Source organism: Molossus molossus, unplaced genomic scaffold, assembly GCF_014108415.1.
Source record: "Molossus molossus isolate mMolMol1 unplaced genomic scaffold, mMolMol1.p scaffold_m16_p_1, whole genome shotgun sequence".
Lineage (NCBI taxonomy): Eukaryota > Metazoa > Chordata > Mammalia > Chiroptera > Molossidae > Molossus > Molossus molossus.
In genome coordinates, this window is record NW_023425344.1 from 213,422,688 (window position 1) to 213,439,329 (window position 16,642).

The following is a 16,642-nucleotide window of genomic DNA, read 5'->3' on the forward strand; positions in this document are numbered from 1 at the left end:
CTGTATTACCATATAGCATAAACAACTGCTCAGTGATATTTCCATTTATTTTAAGAAATAAAAAAATTTTCTATCTCATTCATGATTGAACACATATTTTGCTTTAAAATTAATAGTCACAATGGAACAAACAATGGTTTATTTTTCTAATCCAGTGACTAAGCTCCTGAATCATAAGGCCTCAACAGATGTTGCATCTTACTATTTCCATAGAACAAGAAGACCTCCTATTTTGATTAACCCTGGCAAACAGCAATTTTGTTTCTCCAGTGGTCTCCATTTGCCAAACAGTCATGACAGATGGTAACATGGTGGCTATTGCTTTCAGGGGATTCTATCAGATGAATCCTCATTTCCAGTGTAAAGCTATTGGCAATTTTCCATGGAAAGTCCATCCATCAGGACTTCTCTATCGTGGCTGACCGAGGAGTCCTGCTTTGGCTGCCAGAGCTTCATTCTGCTGAATATGATATTCCTGAAATCTCATGGATATTCTCTGTGTCATTTTTAAATATTTCTGTAAGCAATGTTCTGAACAGGTGGTCTAGAAAAAAACAAACAAAAAAAGAAGATGGAAGAGGCAACACAAAAATATTAATTATAAAAAAAATGCATGTATTCTAAAAGACCAACTGGTGGGTACTTTTCTTTGAATATATCTGAGAATTAAACGGTATTAATAAGTAGCAGGTGACCATAGCTTTCAACTGTTCAGAGTTAATACATATTAAATACCTACAAGTTGTAGGCACTAAAAACAATGGTTAGTCCCTGCCATCTGCACTCGATTTTCTGCAGGTGTTTTAACATTAACTGAAGCCCACATTCCTAGCCCCTTATTCTGATTATTAAAATGTAGACCCAGTAGCAAGTTTGTTCCTTTTTAATGAACAATTACATTCTTAACATTAAGTTAATTCTCAACCTTTTATTTTTTACCAATAAGATTATTACACTTAGATTATTAAACTTTGTCCTTTGTTTAACAGGTCTTTATTCATGCTGCTTATATGTTAAGTTCTTAGCATGAATGTTTATCGACATCTTCCATTGGAAGAAGTTATGTCACTTTAAGCCAATATAGAAATGTTTTTATGAGCATATTAAAAGTTATAACTTCTAATAGGATTGGGTTTTCAGAATCTACCCATGCAATATGAGGGTCAAATAGAAAAGCCATATCAAGTTTCTCTAGCTAGGTCCCCTTGACTGAAAGCTGATTAGTAAGACTGCAATGAAACAATAACTCAGCAAGCCCCAGGCCCCTTCTCTGAAAAAGTCTGCCTTGGTTCAATGTGACTGTTACATTAAATTTGTCAATCAAGTCAATGTTATGAGTCATTGGCTGCTTCAGTTCCTCCAAGCAACAGAGTATAAAAGGTAGCCAAAATTCCTGTAATACCTAGAAATAAGCAAAATGCTTAGGGGGATCCCATTTATTTTTATATTTATTTATTTATTAATCTTCACCCAATGATATTTTTACTTATCCTCAGATAGAGTGGGAGGGAGAGAGAGAGAATCAGCAATGTGAGAGGGACACATTGACTGGTTGCCTCCAACACGACCCAGTCGGGAACGAACCTCAACCGAGGTACATGCCCTTGACTGGAATTGAATCTGGGACTCACTGGTCCGTGGGCCGACGCTCTAACTGCTGAGCCAAACCGGCCAGGGCAGGGGGTATCCTATTTAAATGGCTTATTACAAGTTTAGAGGATTTTTAGTGGGCAACACTTTTCATACCTCTTCAGGTTTTACTTCTCTTGTTGTGAAGTCTTTAACACAGTCCAAAAAGCAGGTTTCTGTAAGTTTATTGTAGGTTCCAAGAAATTCTTTAAACTATAAACAAATCAGAAGGTTCCTTTAATATATGATTTAAAAAAAAAATGTTTTGAAACTTTACTGAAGTTTATACTTAGGCAAAATATCCTATAATACTTGAAATCAAAGGTTCTTTTGCTAACATAAATGGGTATACTACGATCTATGTAATATGAGCTACAAAACACAGATTTTCTTGTTGAATATTCTTTCCTGGATTATCTGAAAAATAAATATACTTCATTTAATATCCAATTTTGGAAATGAAATACAAACAGTTTTGATAGATCACTGATTGACATGGCTGCATCCAATAGCACCTTTTGTTTGCAAGATGCTTTCTCCTTAATTATAATACCTTACCTGTTTTATCTGATCAGATTCTGGCAGTTGTGCAGCCATTTCTTCCCGTATGTTTATTAGTCACCTGATTTAAAAATAAAAATAAAAAAGTTTGTAAACAAATGTTTTTGTTTTTTAATCCTTACCCGAGGCTATTTTTCCACTTATTTTCAGAGAGAGTGGGAGGGAAAGATAGAGAGAAAGAGAGACACATCGATTGGATGTCTCTCACATGATCCCGACCAGGGCTGGGGAGCAAACTACAACTGAGGCACGTGCGCTTGACTGGAATCGAACCCACGACTCTTTGGTCCGCGGGCTAACACTCTAACTTCTGAGCCAAATCGGCCAGGGCTATAAACACATGTTTTTAGGCTACTTGAAAAGTTAGGTTATCAAAACAAGAACAGTTTATTAAATATAACTGAAACAAGTCTACCTGTAATATTTTTCATATTTTATGAGTTTCTAACCATGTACGTAATTACATGCCACTTCCCCAACTTCCCACATTATTCATGAAATAACAAAACCGTAAAGTTTAGAATTAAGATTGCTATTACCTATGGGACCCAAAGACCCTGTCTATCTAAATCTCCAGTTTTAAGATCATCTGCTCTACTACCTTGCAAAAAGCTACTTGTTTATTTTTGTTAATTCTCACTTGAGGATATTTTTCCCACTGATTTCTAGAGAGTGGAAGAAAGGGGGGCTGGGGAGGGAGAAGCAGAGAGAGGGGGAGAACAGAGAGCGAGCGAGATTGAAACATTGATGTGAGAATGCCTCCTGCACGCCCCTCTCAGGGCCTCAGTGGGGTCGAACCTGCAACCCAGGTATGTGTCCTTGACCAGGAATCAAACCTGAGACCCTTCGGTGCACAGGCCAATGTGTTAACCACTGATCAACACCAGCCAGGGCACAAAAGAGCCACTTGTTAAAGCCCCATTCCTAGTAGGGTTCTAAGGGAAACCAAGAGATCTCTGTTGTATTCCTATAAGTATTTACGTTAACTATTCCACTTGTTGCTAATGTAACTTTGACCTGTGCTACTAATGATCTTTTTACCTTTTCTATGCAAATGCAAAGTCCTATTAATTGTTAACAAACACAATCTTAACTTTTAAATCAACAACCCAAACGAAAGATATTCAGAGTTCTAACAGACTTTTTCTTTCCCTCCCTCCCTCCCTCCCTCCCTCCCTCCCTCCCTCCCTCCCTCCCTTCCTTCCTTCCTCTTTCTTTCTTCTATCCTCACTTGAGGACATTTTTCCATTTTTGTTTTAGATAGAGTGGGAGGGAAAGAGAGGAAGAGAGAGAGAGAGAAACATCAACGTGAAAGGGACACATCGAGTGGCTGCCTCCCGCACAACCCCAACCGGGGCTGGGGACAAACTAAAACCGAGGTCCGTGCCCTTAGCGGGAACCGAACCCGGGTCTCTCTGGACTGCAGGCCGACGCCCTAACCACTGAGCAAAATTGGCCAGGGCTGTTTTTTTAAATTTATTTTTAAAAAATGTTTTTGTTGATTTTTTTTAGAGAGAGGAAGGAAGAGATAGAAACATCTATGTGAGAGAAACATTGACCGGCTGCCTCCCACTCGCTCCCTACTGGGGATTGAGCCTGTAACCCAGGCATGTGCCCTGACCAGGAATCAAACTGGGACCTCTCAGTCCATACAACAATACTCAATCCACTGAGCCACACCAGCTGGGCTCTAATAGACTTTAAAAGGGAGTTACAGGAGTCATACAGTCTGCAATTCAAAAAGGGCAATCACTAACAGAATCTTCTAAATATATGACACTTATGATCTAACTTAGGGGCAAGAGAGAAGTGAAGATAAGAAAGTCAAGCTCTGACCCAGTGATCCCACTTCTAGGAATATATCTTAAGAAGCCTGAAACACCAATCAGAAAGAACATATAAACCCCTATGTTCATAGCAGCACTATTTAAAATAGCTAAGATCTGGAAACAGCCCAAGTGTCCATCAGTAGATGAGTGGATAAAAAAACTGCGGTACATATACACAATGGAGTACTATGTAAGAAAGAAAGATCTCTTATCCTTTGAGATGGCATGGAAGGAGGAAGGACCTGGAGAGTATTATGCTAAGCGAAACAAGCCAAGCAGAGAAAGACAAATATCACCTGATCTCACTTATTTGTGGAATATAATGAACTAAACAAAATGATGAACAAAATCAACCCAGAGACATAGAAGTGGGGTACAGACTGACAAGCCTCAGGGGAGGGGGGGAGGGTAAAGAGATAAACCACAGAACTTACATGCATGTATGCATGACCAATGAACATAGACAACAAAGCTGGGGATGGGGCGAGGAGGAAGGGGAGGAGGGTGTCAATGGGGGGGATAAGAAACATCTATAACAAAAACAAATAAATAAAAAAATAAAGAACAATAAAAAAATAAAATAAAAAAAAAAGTCAAGCCCTGGCCAGTGGTTAGAGCACTGGCACACGGAACCAGAGCGTCCCAGGTACGGTTCCCACTAAGGGCAGTACCTTGGTTGCAGCTTGTCCCCGGCCCCCACTAGGGTCATGCGGGTAGCAACCAGTCGATGTGTCTCTCTCACATTGTTTCTCTCTCTCTCTCTCCCCCTCCCGCTCTATCTGAAAATAAATGCAAAAATGTCTTCGGGTGAGGATAAAAGAAAGAAAGTAAAAAAGCCTTTCTGAATTACTGGGATTTTCACATATCCTAAATGGAGGGCCCAGGCTCAGTTAATCTAGACATAGGAATGTACCACATTATTTATTTATTCTATCTGACTAGTTCTAAAATGGAAGAACATCTCATATAAAATATTTGTATAAAATAAAGCTGTTTAGCCCTGGCCGGTTTGGCTTAGCAGTTAGAGCGTCAGCTTGCGGTCCAGAGAGACCCAGGTTCGGTTCCTGCTAAGGGCACGTATCTCAGTTGCAGTTTGTCCCTGGCCCTGGTTGGGTCGTGCGGGTGGCAGCCACTCAATGTGTCCCTTTCATATCAATGTTTCTCTCTCTCTCTCTCTCTCTCTCTCTCTCTCTCTCTCTTTCTCCTGCTCTATTTGAACAAAAAATGGAAAAAATGTCCTTGGGTGAGGATAAAAAAAATAATAAAAAAATAGAAATTAAACAGCATGTAAAAAGAAGAATAAGCAAGTACTAATCTGGTACACTATAGACTAACAGAATTTTTGTGGATTATATTTGGCTTTGAGTTTCCTGATAACCAATGCAGAAAAGATAAAATGGATGTATAAATCATTCTTGTTGACTCATCAATTATTAAAGTGGCTCTGTAAAGCATGACGTTCTCATGAAGTTTATATGGAGGTGAAACTAATTAGGAAATTCAAATTGCTACCATCATGAAAAAAAATTAACATTCTTATTTGATTAATGAATATAATCAATGGTAATTCAATTCCAGCATTTCCAACCATGTATACAGTCTTCACTCTTTTGCATTTATTCTTTTCTTTCTTTTTTTTGAATCCTGTAAGTTAGTAAGGATACAATCTATACTTATAGAACATTTCACCCAATACCACAGAACAGACATTTTTATCAAGTGCTCACTGAACCAGTATCATGGGTCATAAAACTAGCCTCAACAAATTTAAAAGAATGGAAATATATCAAGTGACCACAGATGAATCAAACCAGAAATGAGTAACAGAAAGAGAATAGGCCCATTTCTAAACATTTGGAAAATAATACATTTCTAAATCATCCACAGTTCAAAGAGGAGTCTCAAGGGGTGGGGGTGGGGGGAATAATTATTGAACTGAAAATACAACATATCAGGATTTGTGTTAACAGAACTATATCAGTGCCAAGAGGAAAATTTATAGCACTAAATTCATACATTAGAAAAGAAGAAACCTCTCAGATCAACAATCTAAGCTCTTACCTAAAGCACCTAGAAAAGGAGCAAAATAAACCCAAACTATGTAGAAGGAAATAATAAATAGCAGAAATCAGTATAAATGAAAACATAAAAGCAACAGACAAAAATCAATAAAACAAAGAGTTGGTTTTTATTTTTATTTTATTTTTTATCCTCACATGAGGACATTTTTTCCATTTTTTGTTCAGATAGAGTGGAAGGGAGAGAGAGGAAGAGAAAGAGAGAGACAAACATCAATGTGAAAGGGACACATCGAGTGGCTGCCACCCACACAACCCAACCAGGGCCTGGGACAAATTGCAACCGAGGTACACACCCTTAGTGGGAACCGAACCTGGGTCTCTCTGAACCGCAGGCGGACGCACAAAGAGTTGGTTTTTAAAAGAGATTATCATTATCAGAAATGAAAGTGCATATCACCAGAGACCCTACAGATATCAAAAGTATAATGAATTTACTATTATCCTGATATCAAAACCAGACGACAGTACATAAAACTAGAGAGAAATATCCCTTATATAGTAGACATATAAATCCTTAACAAAATAATAGCAAACATAATTCAGCAATCTAAAAAATTATACACCTTAACTAAGTGGGGTTTATTCCAGACATGCAAAGCTGGTTTGATATTTGAAAATCAGGGTAATTCACCATACTCACAGACTATAGGAGAAAAATTGTATGATCATATTATTTGATGCAGAAAAAGTATTAACACCCATTCATGATAAAAACTCTGAAAATTAGGAAAAGAGGGAACTTCAACTTGATAAGCCTCCACAAAAACCTTTCACTGCAGCCTAAATACTTTCCCCTAAGACTGTGAACAAGGCAAAGTGTCTGCTGTTACTGCTCTTACTCAACATACCACTGTAAAGTTTACCCAGTGCAGTAAGGCAAGAAAAAGAAATACAGATTGTAAAGGAAGAAAATAAAGCTGTCCCTATTTGCAAATGACATGATTGCAAACAGAATCTACAAAGGAAGAACTAGTAGTTTCAGCAAATTCACAGGATATAAGATATACTTTAAAATATCAATTATATTTCTAGATGCTTACAATTAATGCATGGACACTGAAGTTAAAAATACAATACTATTTACAATCACTCATAAAAAATTTAGGGGTAGCCCTGGCCGGTTTGAGCATCGGCCCACAGTCCAGAGAGACCCAGGTTTGGTTCCCGCTAAGGGCATATACTTCGGCTGTAGTTTGTCCCCGGCCCCAGATGGGATCGTGTGGGGGCAGCCAGTCGATGTCTCTCTCACATCAATGTTTCTCTCTCTCTCTTCCTCCCTCTCTCCCTCCTGCTTTATCTGAAGAAATTAAAAAAAAAAATTTAGGCCCTGGCTGGTTTGGCTCAGCGGTTAGAGCGTCGGCCTGCGGTCCGGAGAGACCCGGGTTCGGTTCCCGCTAAGGGCACGTACTTCGGTTGCAGTTTGTCCCCGGCCCTGGTTGGTCGTGCGGGTGGCAGCCACTCGATGTGTCCCTTTCACATCGATGTTTCTCTCTCTCTCTCTCTCTCCCACTCTATCTGTACAAAAAATGGAGAAATGTCCTCGGGTGAGGATTTAAAAAAAAAAAATTTAGGGGTAAATCTAACGAAGTATGTACAAGACTTATATGCTGAAAATTGCAAAGTGCTGATGAAAGAAATCAGAGACGTAAGAAAATGAAGAGACACTGTGTTCATGGGCTAGAAGACTTCGCATGGTAAAGATTGCTATACAGGTTTAATGTAATTTCTATTAAGATTCCAGTAAGGTTTCTTGAAAATACAGACAAGATTATTCAAGCATTTATATGGAGAGCAAAGGGACAAGAATAAAAAGATTTAAAAAAAGAATTAAATAAGAGGAATTAGTCTATCTGATTTCAAGACTAATTATATAGCTATATTAATCAATACTGTGTGGTATTGATGTAGGGGCAGACAGATGGATCAACAGAATAGAATAGAGAACCCAGAAACAGAATCATAAATATGCCCACCTAGTTTTGATAAAGGTACTGGAACAACTCTACATCCACAGACAAAAAAATTAACCTTAAATTAAGTCTTTTTATACAAAAATTAATTCAAAATGAACCAGGGACTTCTATGTAAAACATGAAAATATTAAAGCTTTTAGAAAAATAGAAGATCTCTGGGTTCAATTCTGGCCAAGGGCACATACCTCAGTTGCGGTTCATCCCTGGCCCCAGTTGGGGTCGTGCAGGTGGCAACCAGTTGATGTGTCTCTCTCACATTGAGGTTTCTCCCCCCACCCCAACTCTGTCTGAAGATAAATGTAAAAATATCCCTGGGTGAGGATTTAAAAGTGACACCACCAAATGCTAGTTAGGATGTGGAAAGACTGGATCCCTCATATATTCCTAGCGGTAATGTAAAATCATATGGCCACTCTGGTCAACAGGATAGCAGTGTCTTATAAAATTCAACATATAACATATGACCCAGCAATTGCATTCCTGGGCATTTTGTTACAGAGAAATGAAAACATATTCACACAAAAACATGTACATGAATGTTTATAGAAACTTTATTCATAACAGTCAAAAACTGGAAACAACCAGACGTTCTTATGTGGGTGAATGGTTAGGCTGGTATACCATACATGAAATACTACTCAGCAAAGAAAGAAATGAAGTACTGATACATGAAGTAGCCTGGATGAATCTCTCAATTATGCTTAATGAAAAAAAACCAATCCCAAAAGGTCACATACTGTATAATTCCATTTATATAACATTCTCTTTTTTTTGTGGTACATGCCCCTAGCGGGAACTGAACTCAGGACTCTCTGGTCCACAGGCCGACACTCAACCGCTGAGCCAAACTGGCCAAGGCTATAACATTCTTGAATTAACAAAATCACAGAATTAGAGAACATAGTGGTTGGCAGGGGTTAATGAGAGGTTGGAGTAGGAGGGAAATGGGTGTTGCTATAAAAAGGCAACAAAGAAGACTTTTGTGATGGAAATGTTCTGTATCTTGACTGTATCAATATCAATATCCTGGTTGTGAGATTGTACTGTAGTTTTTGAAGATGTTACCATTGTGAAAAACTGGGTAAATAGTACAAGGGATCTCTTTATTTTTTCTTAGAACTGCAGTGAACCTACAATAATCTTAAAATGAAAAGTTTAATAATAATAATAATAAAATGAGGTTGTCTAGCTTTCTAATCCCTGCCAAAGAATAAAATGCAGTGTGGTAAATGTTAGCAAATGTTCATAACTATAGTTCTTTTGGCTTCCCATTCAGAAAACAGCCCAAAAGATCCAAGAACAGGTAAGAAAACTTTTGTGGGAATAGGTATTAAATGAAACCCATTGTTTTGTGGTAACTTGAAAACTTGGTTTACTGCCCTGGCCGCTGTGGCTCAGTTGGCTGGGTGTTGTCCCAGCACCAAAAGGTTACAGGTTTGCCCTGGCCGCGTGGCTCAGCAGTTAGAGCGTCAGCCCACAGACCAGAGAGACCTGAGTTTGGTGTCCGTCAGGGCACATACCTCGGTTACAGTTTGTCCCCGACCCCAGTTGGGGTTGTGTGAGTGGCAACCAGTCGTTGTGTCTCTCTCACATAGATGTTTCTCTTTCTCCCTCCGGCTCTATCTAAAGATGAATGCAAAAAAGTCCTCAGGTGAGGATTAAAAAAAGAAAAGGGGAAAAAAAAAGATTTACTCTCTAAAAAAAAAAAAAGGTTACAGGTTTGATTCCTGATTAGGGTACATGCCAGGGTTTAGGGCACATGCCAGGGTTTCCGGTTTGATTCCCAGTAGGAAACAAGCAGGAGGCACTGATGTTTCTCTCTCTCTCCATTCCTCTCTCTCTAAAATAAATTTAAAAAACCTAAAAAACCCAACAACTTGGTTTACCAACAGGCCTTTAGCTAACAGCACAAAAGGGCACCCATAAGACCCTAGCCTTTTGAATTGCTGAACTGTACAGTATACTTGCTGTGTTTCAGGAGGACAGGCAGCAAACTGGACTTTCTACAACTCACAACAAAAAGAAAACAGATCTGATTTCCTTACTTATAACATCTTAGAAATTTACATGTTCACTGAGTGTAATGCTAAAAATCTAGTTCTTTTTCCTATTCTTGTATCTCTCTTAAGGTTAAAAATTCATATATAATAACTTTTACAACCAGAGGTCCAAGGCAGAAAGTATGAAATTTTTTTTTTTTTTGTTAATCCTCAGTCCAGGATATTTTCCACTGATTGTTTTCAGCTAGAGTGGGAGGGAGGGAGGAAGAGAGAGAAACATCAATGTGAGACAGACACATCAATTGGTTGCCTACCTCATGACCCCAACCGGGTTAGGGGATCAACCCTACAATCCAGGTATATGCCCTTGATCGGGAATCAAACCCAAGACCCTCTGGATGGAGGAGGGCCCATGCTCTACCTGCTGAGCAAAATAGTTCTTAATGGTATGTATCTCCTGCCCTGGCTGGTTTGGCTCAGCAGTTAGAGTGTCAGTCTGTGGACAAAGAGTTGCAGATTTGATTCTGGTCAAGGGCACGTACCTCAGTTGCAGTTCAGTCCCTGGCCCTGGTCAGGGTTGTGTGAGAGACAACCAGTTGATGTGTCTCTCTCACATCGATGTTTCTCTCTCTCCTTCCCCCTCCCACTCTGTCTGAAAATAAATGGAAAAATATCCTCAGGTGAGGATTTAAAAAAAAGTATGTTATCTCCTTAAAATAAAGTTTATCATAGTATAAAAGTAATATAATCTATTTCTTGAGAATTTAGAAGTTAAAAGAGAAATACTTCTACTATTCAAAGACCACTTTTTTTTTTTTTTATTCCTCTCCCGAGGATATTTTCCAATTTATCATCAGATAAGAGTGGGAGGGAGAGAAAGAAACATCGATGTGATACAGCACCATCATCTGGTCGCCTCCCATACGACCTAACCAGGGCTGGGGATGAACTGCAACCGAGGTACATGCCCTTGATCAGAATCGAACCCGTGACTCATTGGTCCACAGGTCAATGCTCAAACCACTGAGCCAAACCAGCCAGAGCGCAGAGACCACTATTTTAACATTACGATTTCCCTTTCTCTAGAATCATTCAATTATATATTATATTATCAAATATCTTCCCAGACCTACAACTGAACTCAAGAGCTAACAGTCAGCAATTGTCTTAAGTCTGCCTAAACCTCTAAAGCTCTTCTCTGTAGTCATCAATACAGGCATACCTCATTTTATTGTGCTTCACAAATGTTGCGTTTTTTTATAAATTGAAGGCAAGACCCTCCACTAGCAAAAAAAGACTACAATTCCCTTTATTTCGGTGATCTGGAACCAAATCTGCAATATCTCTGAAGTATACCTGTATCAAGGCTGTGGTAGTAGTTTCTAGGAACAGTTGCCTACCTCATGACCCCAACCGGGTTAGGGGATCAACCCTACAATCCAGGTATATGCCTGGAAAATACTGCTGATTGAATGATTTGCTAATTTACAGCCAAGCAAATCTCTGATGGTTTGAGCAGGCTGCAGCAATGTGGCTGCCCTTTTATTTGATCCTAGTTTTGAGATGTTACAGCAAATGTTTGTTATTGTAGAGGCAAACATCCAATGAGGGGTTACCTTTCGATTATATTTCTGAAACATGGAGATGGAGGGAAGGGATAAGAGTTCCAGAATCCCTGGCTTAGGTCTCAGGAATTATTACAGCAATGTTAAGTTATTTTTGTGCCAAACCAAATATATCATAGAACTTAAAAGCAAAGGGAGATTTTATCGCTCAAACCTTTTCTGATGCATGAGTTTCCTTTCTGTTCTGAAAAGTAGTTGTCCAACTTTTGCTTGAATGTCTCCGGTAAGGCTTGATTTCTTATCTGAAAAAATGATGGGATTACAATGACTGGGGAGACCCTTTCAAGCTCTAAGAGTCTATTTGAGAAGTCTAAACTTCTGTTGGCTAAATCATTCTTTAAAAGTGTCTTCCTTAGCCCTGGCCGGTTTGGCTCAGCGGTTGGAGCGTCGGCCTGTGGTCTGGAGAGACCCGGGTTCGGTTCCCGCTAAGGGTGCGTACCTCGGTTGCAGTTTGTCCCCGGCCCTGTTTGGGTCGTGTGGGTGGCAGCCACTCGATGTGTCCCTTTCATGTCGATGTTTCTCTCTCTCTCCCTCCCTCCCACTCTATCTCAACAAAATATTAAAAAAAAAAAAAAAAAATTTAAAGTGTCTTCCTTAGACTTATTGTGATCATTTTGCAATATATACAGATATGGAATCATTAGGCTGTATACCTGAAACTAACAATGTTATATAGAAAGAAAAAAGCCTCTTCTTTTTCAATAAGTAAAATTAAGTTTCTTCAATCTATTCTGAGGTTACAAATCTTTAGCATATGCTATTATATGTATTTAAAAATACACAATATCCTGCCCTGGCCGGGTGGCTCCATTGGTTGTAATATCCTCCTGTACACCAAAAAGTTTCGATTTTGAAGGGGGTTGGGCAACCAATAGATGTTTCTGATATTTCGCTCTCCCTTTGTCCCTTTAAAATCAATAAAAACATATCCTTCAGTGAGGAATAAAAAAAGAAAAACATAATATCCTTATCTTTCCAGGTAGTAAGTGTGTTCAGGTGAACATCACAGAAGAACAAGCAATTCCCAGAGATTTCTGAATATTAAAAAGAAATTAAGAGACTAACCAGGATGTGAAGGGGGAGATGCCTGCCATTTCCTTTTCAGAATCATACGCAGATTTGTTCCAGGCCTGGAGACAAATTTCTAATTCTGTTAAAATAGTTAAAGCAGATGATTCTTCTGATGTCCTTGGCCTCTATCACTAACCTGGTACTTGCATGATTGGTACTGGTCACTGGTAATCTTGTGATTCAAGCAAGGATCCTGAATGGATCATAAAACCTCTGGGTGATCGGTTCCTGGGAAACAGGACATATCCACGGTCTCAAAACATCTCCACAGGTTACTTATCACAAAAGGAAAACTGCCCTATAGTGTAAAAATCCAGCAGTTACCACCTTAACCAAGCGATTATACCTCGCATAACCTATGTGGTATTCTCACCAAAAATGATCTGACTCTGATCATGAGGGAATAATTAGGAAAATCCACCATATGGGATAATTTGTAAGACAAGACCTGTCTTTTTTTTTTTTTTCCCTTATCCTCACCCAAGGACATTTTTCCATTTTTGTTCAGATAGAGTGGGAGGGAGAGAGAGAGAGAGAAACATGGACATGAAAGAGACACATCGAGTGGTTGCCACCCACATGACCCAACCATGGCTGGGGACAAACTGCAACCAAGATACCTGCCCTTAGCGGGAACCGAACCCGGGTCTCTCTGGACCACAGGCCGATGCTCTAACTGCTGAGCCAAACTGGCTAGGGCCAGACTAGTCTTTAAGGAAAAAAAAAGTCATAAAGAAAAGTGGTAGAAGGCTGTTTCATATTAGGACACTAAAGGGTCATGACAACAATGTGTGAACTTTGGATCCTGAATTTATTTATATATTTATTTTTTATCCTTACCTGAGGACACTTTCCCATTTTTTGTTCAAAGTGGGAGGGAGGAAGAGGAAGAGAGAGAGAAACATAGACGCGAAAAGGACACATACAGTGGCCACCACCCGCACAACCCAACCAGGGCCAGGGACAAACTGCAACCAAGATACCTGCCCTTAGCAGGAACTGAACCCGGGTCTCTCTGGACCACAGGCCAATGCTGTAACCGCTGAGCCAAACCGGCCAGGGCTGGATTCTGAATTTAAAAAGAAACATTTTTTGAGTTAAAAGACATTTTGGGAATATGTTATCATTTTAGGTGTGATACTCTTATCCTGGCTACGTAATAGGTTGTTCTTAAAGTGATTCATGCTGAAGAATTTAGGGTAAAAGGTCATGATGTCTGCAACTTACTTGCAAATGGTTCAGGAAAAAAATAAATAATAAATAAAAAATACTGTATCTATGTATATAAAGAGCAGGGAAAGAGACTGTATGTATATAGAGAGCAGGGAAAGAGACTGTATCTATGTATATAGAGAGCAGGGAAAGAGACAGCAAATAAGTAAAAAATCTTAACAATAAAATAACAATAAAAAAGAAAAACAATCTTGTGAGCCATATTTTTCATTCCAGGGCTATCAGTGTCATTTATTTGATAGGTCAGATATTTAAATTGATCTGAACTTGTTTGGTTGATGGATTTCAATAGAACTCTACCACCTGTCCCTTTAGATTATTTGCAGCAGGTTTAGGAAGTTAATGTTTGATTAAATGGCAATTCAAAAAATTCTTTTGAAAGATTACTGTATACTACTTTCAGGTTTAATGGTTGGTTTCAAGGCTTAAAGGATAATCCTGTGAGCAATGGACTAGAAGCGGGTAAGACTACTTGGGTTTCAACCCAATTCAACTCCTTGTTTTGACTGCCTTATAGTCTCCTCAGAGACTAGAGGAGAAAGCTTCCTTTTTCTTTCACATCTAAGTTACATTTAGAAAATAGGGAGTTAAATCACCTCCAAACTCTCTTGCAGCTCTGACACTGTCATTGCATCTTTTAATTCATTTATATTATAAAACAGCTTGTGAACAAGCAGGTACTAGCTAAGAGCCCAGTAATGAAGAGCAAAATGTAACTGGAATAAGACATAGTTTGCAAAGAATAATTAAAAGGTTTTCCAAAGCCGAGGCCTTAAGGTCTCTTTTAATTCTAGGATTTCTTCCATGAAAGCAGACAGCTGAGATGTAAAAATAAAAAAATGTATTATTTAGCTTTAACATCAGATTACACTTTTTGCTTTGATTAATCTTTTTGTAAAGCCTCTAGTAATGCGTGAAAGGACACGTCTAAGTAGTGCGCCCTTGAAATGAGCACATCAGATAAAGGTGTTGGCCCTCGTACTGTGTCCAGAGGACATTTTTCAGTTAAAGGAGGGTCTCCTGCCTGTTGTGTCAAGGTCAAGGCGTGGGTGCCTTCCAGTCTCACTCTCTCAGAACAAGACTGCTCAAACCCAGTTTGGTGTGCCTCAGAGCCTCAAATTACAACTGTCGCCCCAGTGACACGGACGTCAGGCAGGTCTCAAACCTGCTCTGGGGACTCATGACCCGCTGCCCGGCGCCTCAGCCCCCCACAGCCCACGAAAATGCGGCGGCCTCATTCAGAGACCCACCACCTTTCCGGAGCGTAGCCTGCCGCCCCCCGCCCGGGAACCCGGGATTCCGAGGGCAGAGAAAAGAGATCATACTTTTAAGCACAGGCTCTCGCTTCGGACAACAGTAGAGGCTGGGGGGGCTGCGCTGCCAGTCGAGTCCGGGGGCAGAGGGTCGGGGTCACGGCGGGTGCCGTAGCTGCTGGCTGGAGAACACGTGGGAGCGGCGATGACAAATAGTCCTTAGACTCTGCGACGCCGATTCGTTATAACGAGGGGAACTTCACAGAAAAAATCCGGTATTGTTTTATAATTCTAAAAATCCACTGAGAATTAATTTTTGTTTGTCTCCTTAGGCAGTGCTCCCTATTTCTGATTTCCTCGCCAATAGTAACCCGAATCTGCCTAAACCTTTCAAAAGACTAATTTACTTAATTTGCGTCCCTAACCGTCTCCAGGAGCTACACTGTAAATAGTCCCTAGTAAATGCGAGTGATGTTACCAGTTAGTTGGGGAGTTCTGCAGGTTTTCGATGAGTCTCTTCGGGTTTTATTCAATGTTCAAATCTGTGGGGGCAACGTACTGCATTAAAAAAAAGTCACACCTGTTTTAAGCCATTTACGTTGGGAGTGTGTTTCCACCCGGAAAAGGATGGGGGAGCACCGGGGAGAATTTAGCTTTTTGGTTGGATGTTTAGGGCGCTTTTCTAGCCGCGCATGCGTATTGTGTCTCAAGGGCGGGCTGAAAAGGAAGTGGGTGTTGACTCGCGGGCAACTGAAGCTGTTGTCTGATTAGACCTGTGGCTGTGCGGTTGCAGGGCGTTCTGGAGGCTCCGAGTGGTGAATTTAGGTGTCCGGTGGTTGCATCTGGAGGGGTGTGTAAGACGCATTGGCTGAAGAATACTATTAACCTTCTTATGTAGGTGATTAAAAGAAAAATAGCATTTGGGTTTTACCTGCTTGACTCCCTCTTCCCAACACATCTTAACTCCGCCTCCACATCTGTTTGGTTTTGCCTTGCCAACTCTCAGGATGGGGAATGCACTGTTATGGTTATCATTGCTCATGCGGTCGTTTTCTTGTCATTTCCATTTTAAGATTCATGGGCATGGTGCATTAGTAGACTGAGTGGGGTAAAAATGGTGTTCTAGTCTCTATGCTGGATTAAACGCCCAAATTAAAATTTCTAGCAAGTGAATAGTTTGTTTAGACATTGTTTTATTTAAAAGTTGTTGACTGCATATTTCAGAATCACTTCAGATTCACGTTTTCTTTATTATACTCCCCACCCCTCGTTCCTCCTTACCCCACCTTCTCCCCAGTTCCCAAAGAGGTGAAAATTTTGTTCTGAAGTTATATGGACCCAGAAGACAGTTCTATAGAACGTCGAGACTGGTTTTGTTACCAGTAAT

General features: G+C 39.9%; 1 protein-coding gene across 3 annotated transcripts; it reads right to left on the reverse strand.

Moving 5' to 3' along the window:
• Positions 1 to 29: 29 nt before the first annotated feature.
• TIMM9 (translocase of inner mitochondrial membrane 9) lies at positions 30 to 15,435 on the reverse strand. 3 transcript variants are annotated; one of them, XM_036257233.1, is made up of 5 exons: positions 15,328 to 15,435; positions 11,853 to 11,940; positions 2,188 to 2,251; positions 1,747 to 1,842; positions 30 to 544 (listed from the first exon to the last, which is right to left on the reverse strand). In XM_036257233.1, exons 3-5 carry the CDS (start codon positions 2,224 to 2,226, stop codon positions 410 to 412), a joined length of 270 nt encoding a protein of 89 aa, XP_036113126.1. In that variant the 5' UTR covers positions 2,227 to 2,251; positions 11,853 to 11,940; positions 15,328 to 15,435; the 3' UTR covers positions 30 to 409. The 3 variants fall into 3 exon arrangements, with proteins under 3 accessions (XP_036113126.1, XP_036113117.1, XP_036113137.1); XM_036257224.1 differs by lacking the exon at positions 15,328 to 15,435 and adding an exon at positions 12,764 to 13,084; XM_036257244.1 differs by lacking the exon at positions 11,853 to 11,940 and having other exon boundaries at positions 32 to 544; positions 15,328 to 15,410.
• Between the last annotated feature and the right edge of the window lie 1,207 nt (positions 15,436 to 16,642).

Excerpts from the sequence above, each read along its gene's own strand:
- TIMM9 (XM_036257233.1), bottom strand. The coding sequence starts at position 2,226 with ATGGCTGCACAACTGCCAGAATCTGATCAGATAAAACAG. Across the intron at positions 1,843-2,187 it reads AATCTGATCAGATAAAACAG|TTTAAAGAATTTCTTGGAAC; the intron begins GTAAGGTATTAT and ends ATTTGTTTATAG. Across the intron at positions 545-1,746 it reads GAGAAGTAAAACCTGAAGAG|ACCACCTGTTCAGAACATTG; the intron begins GTATGAAAAGTG and ends GTTTTTTTCTAG.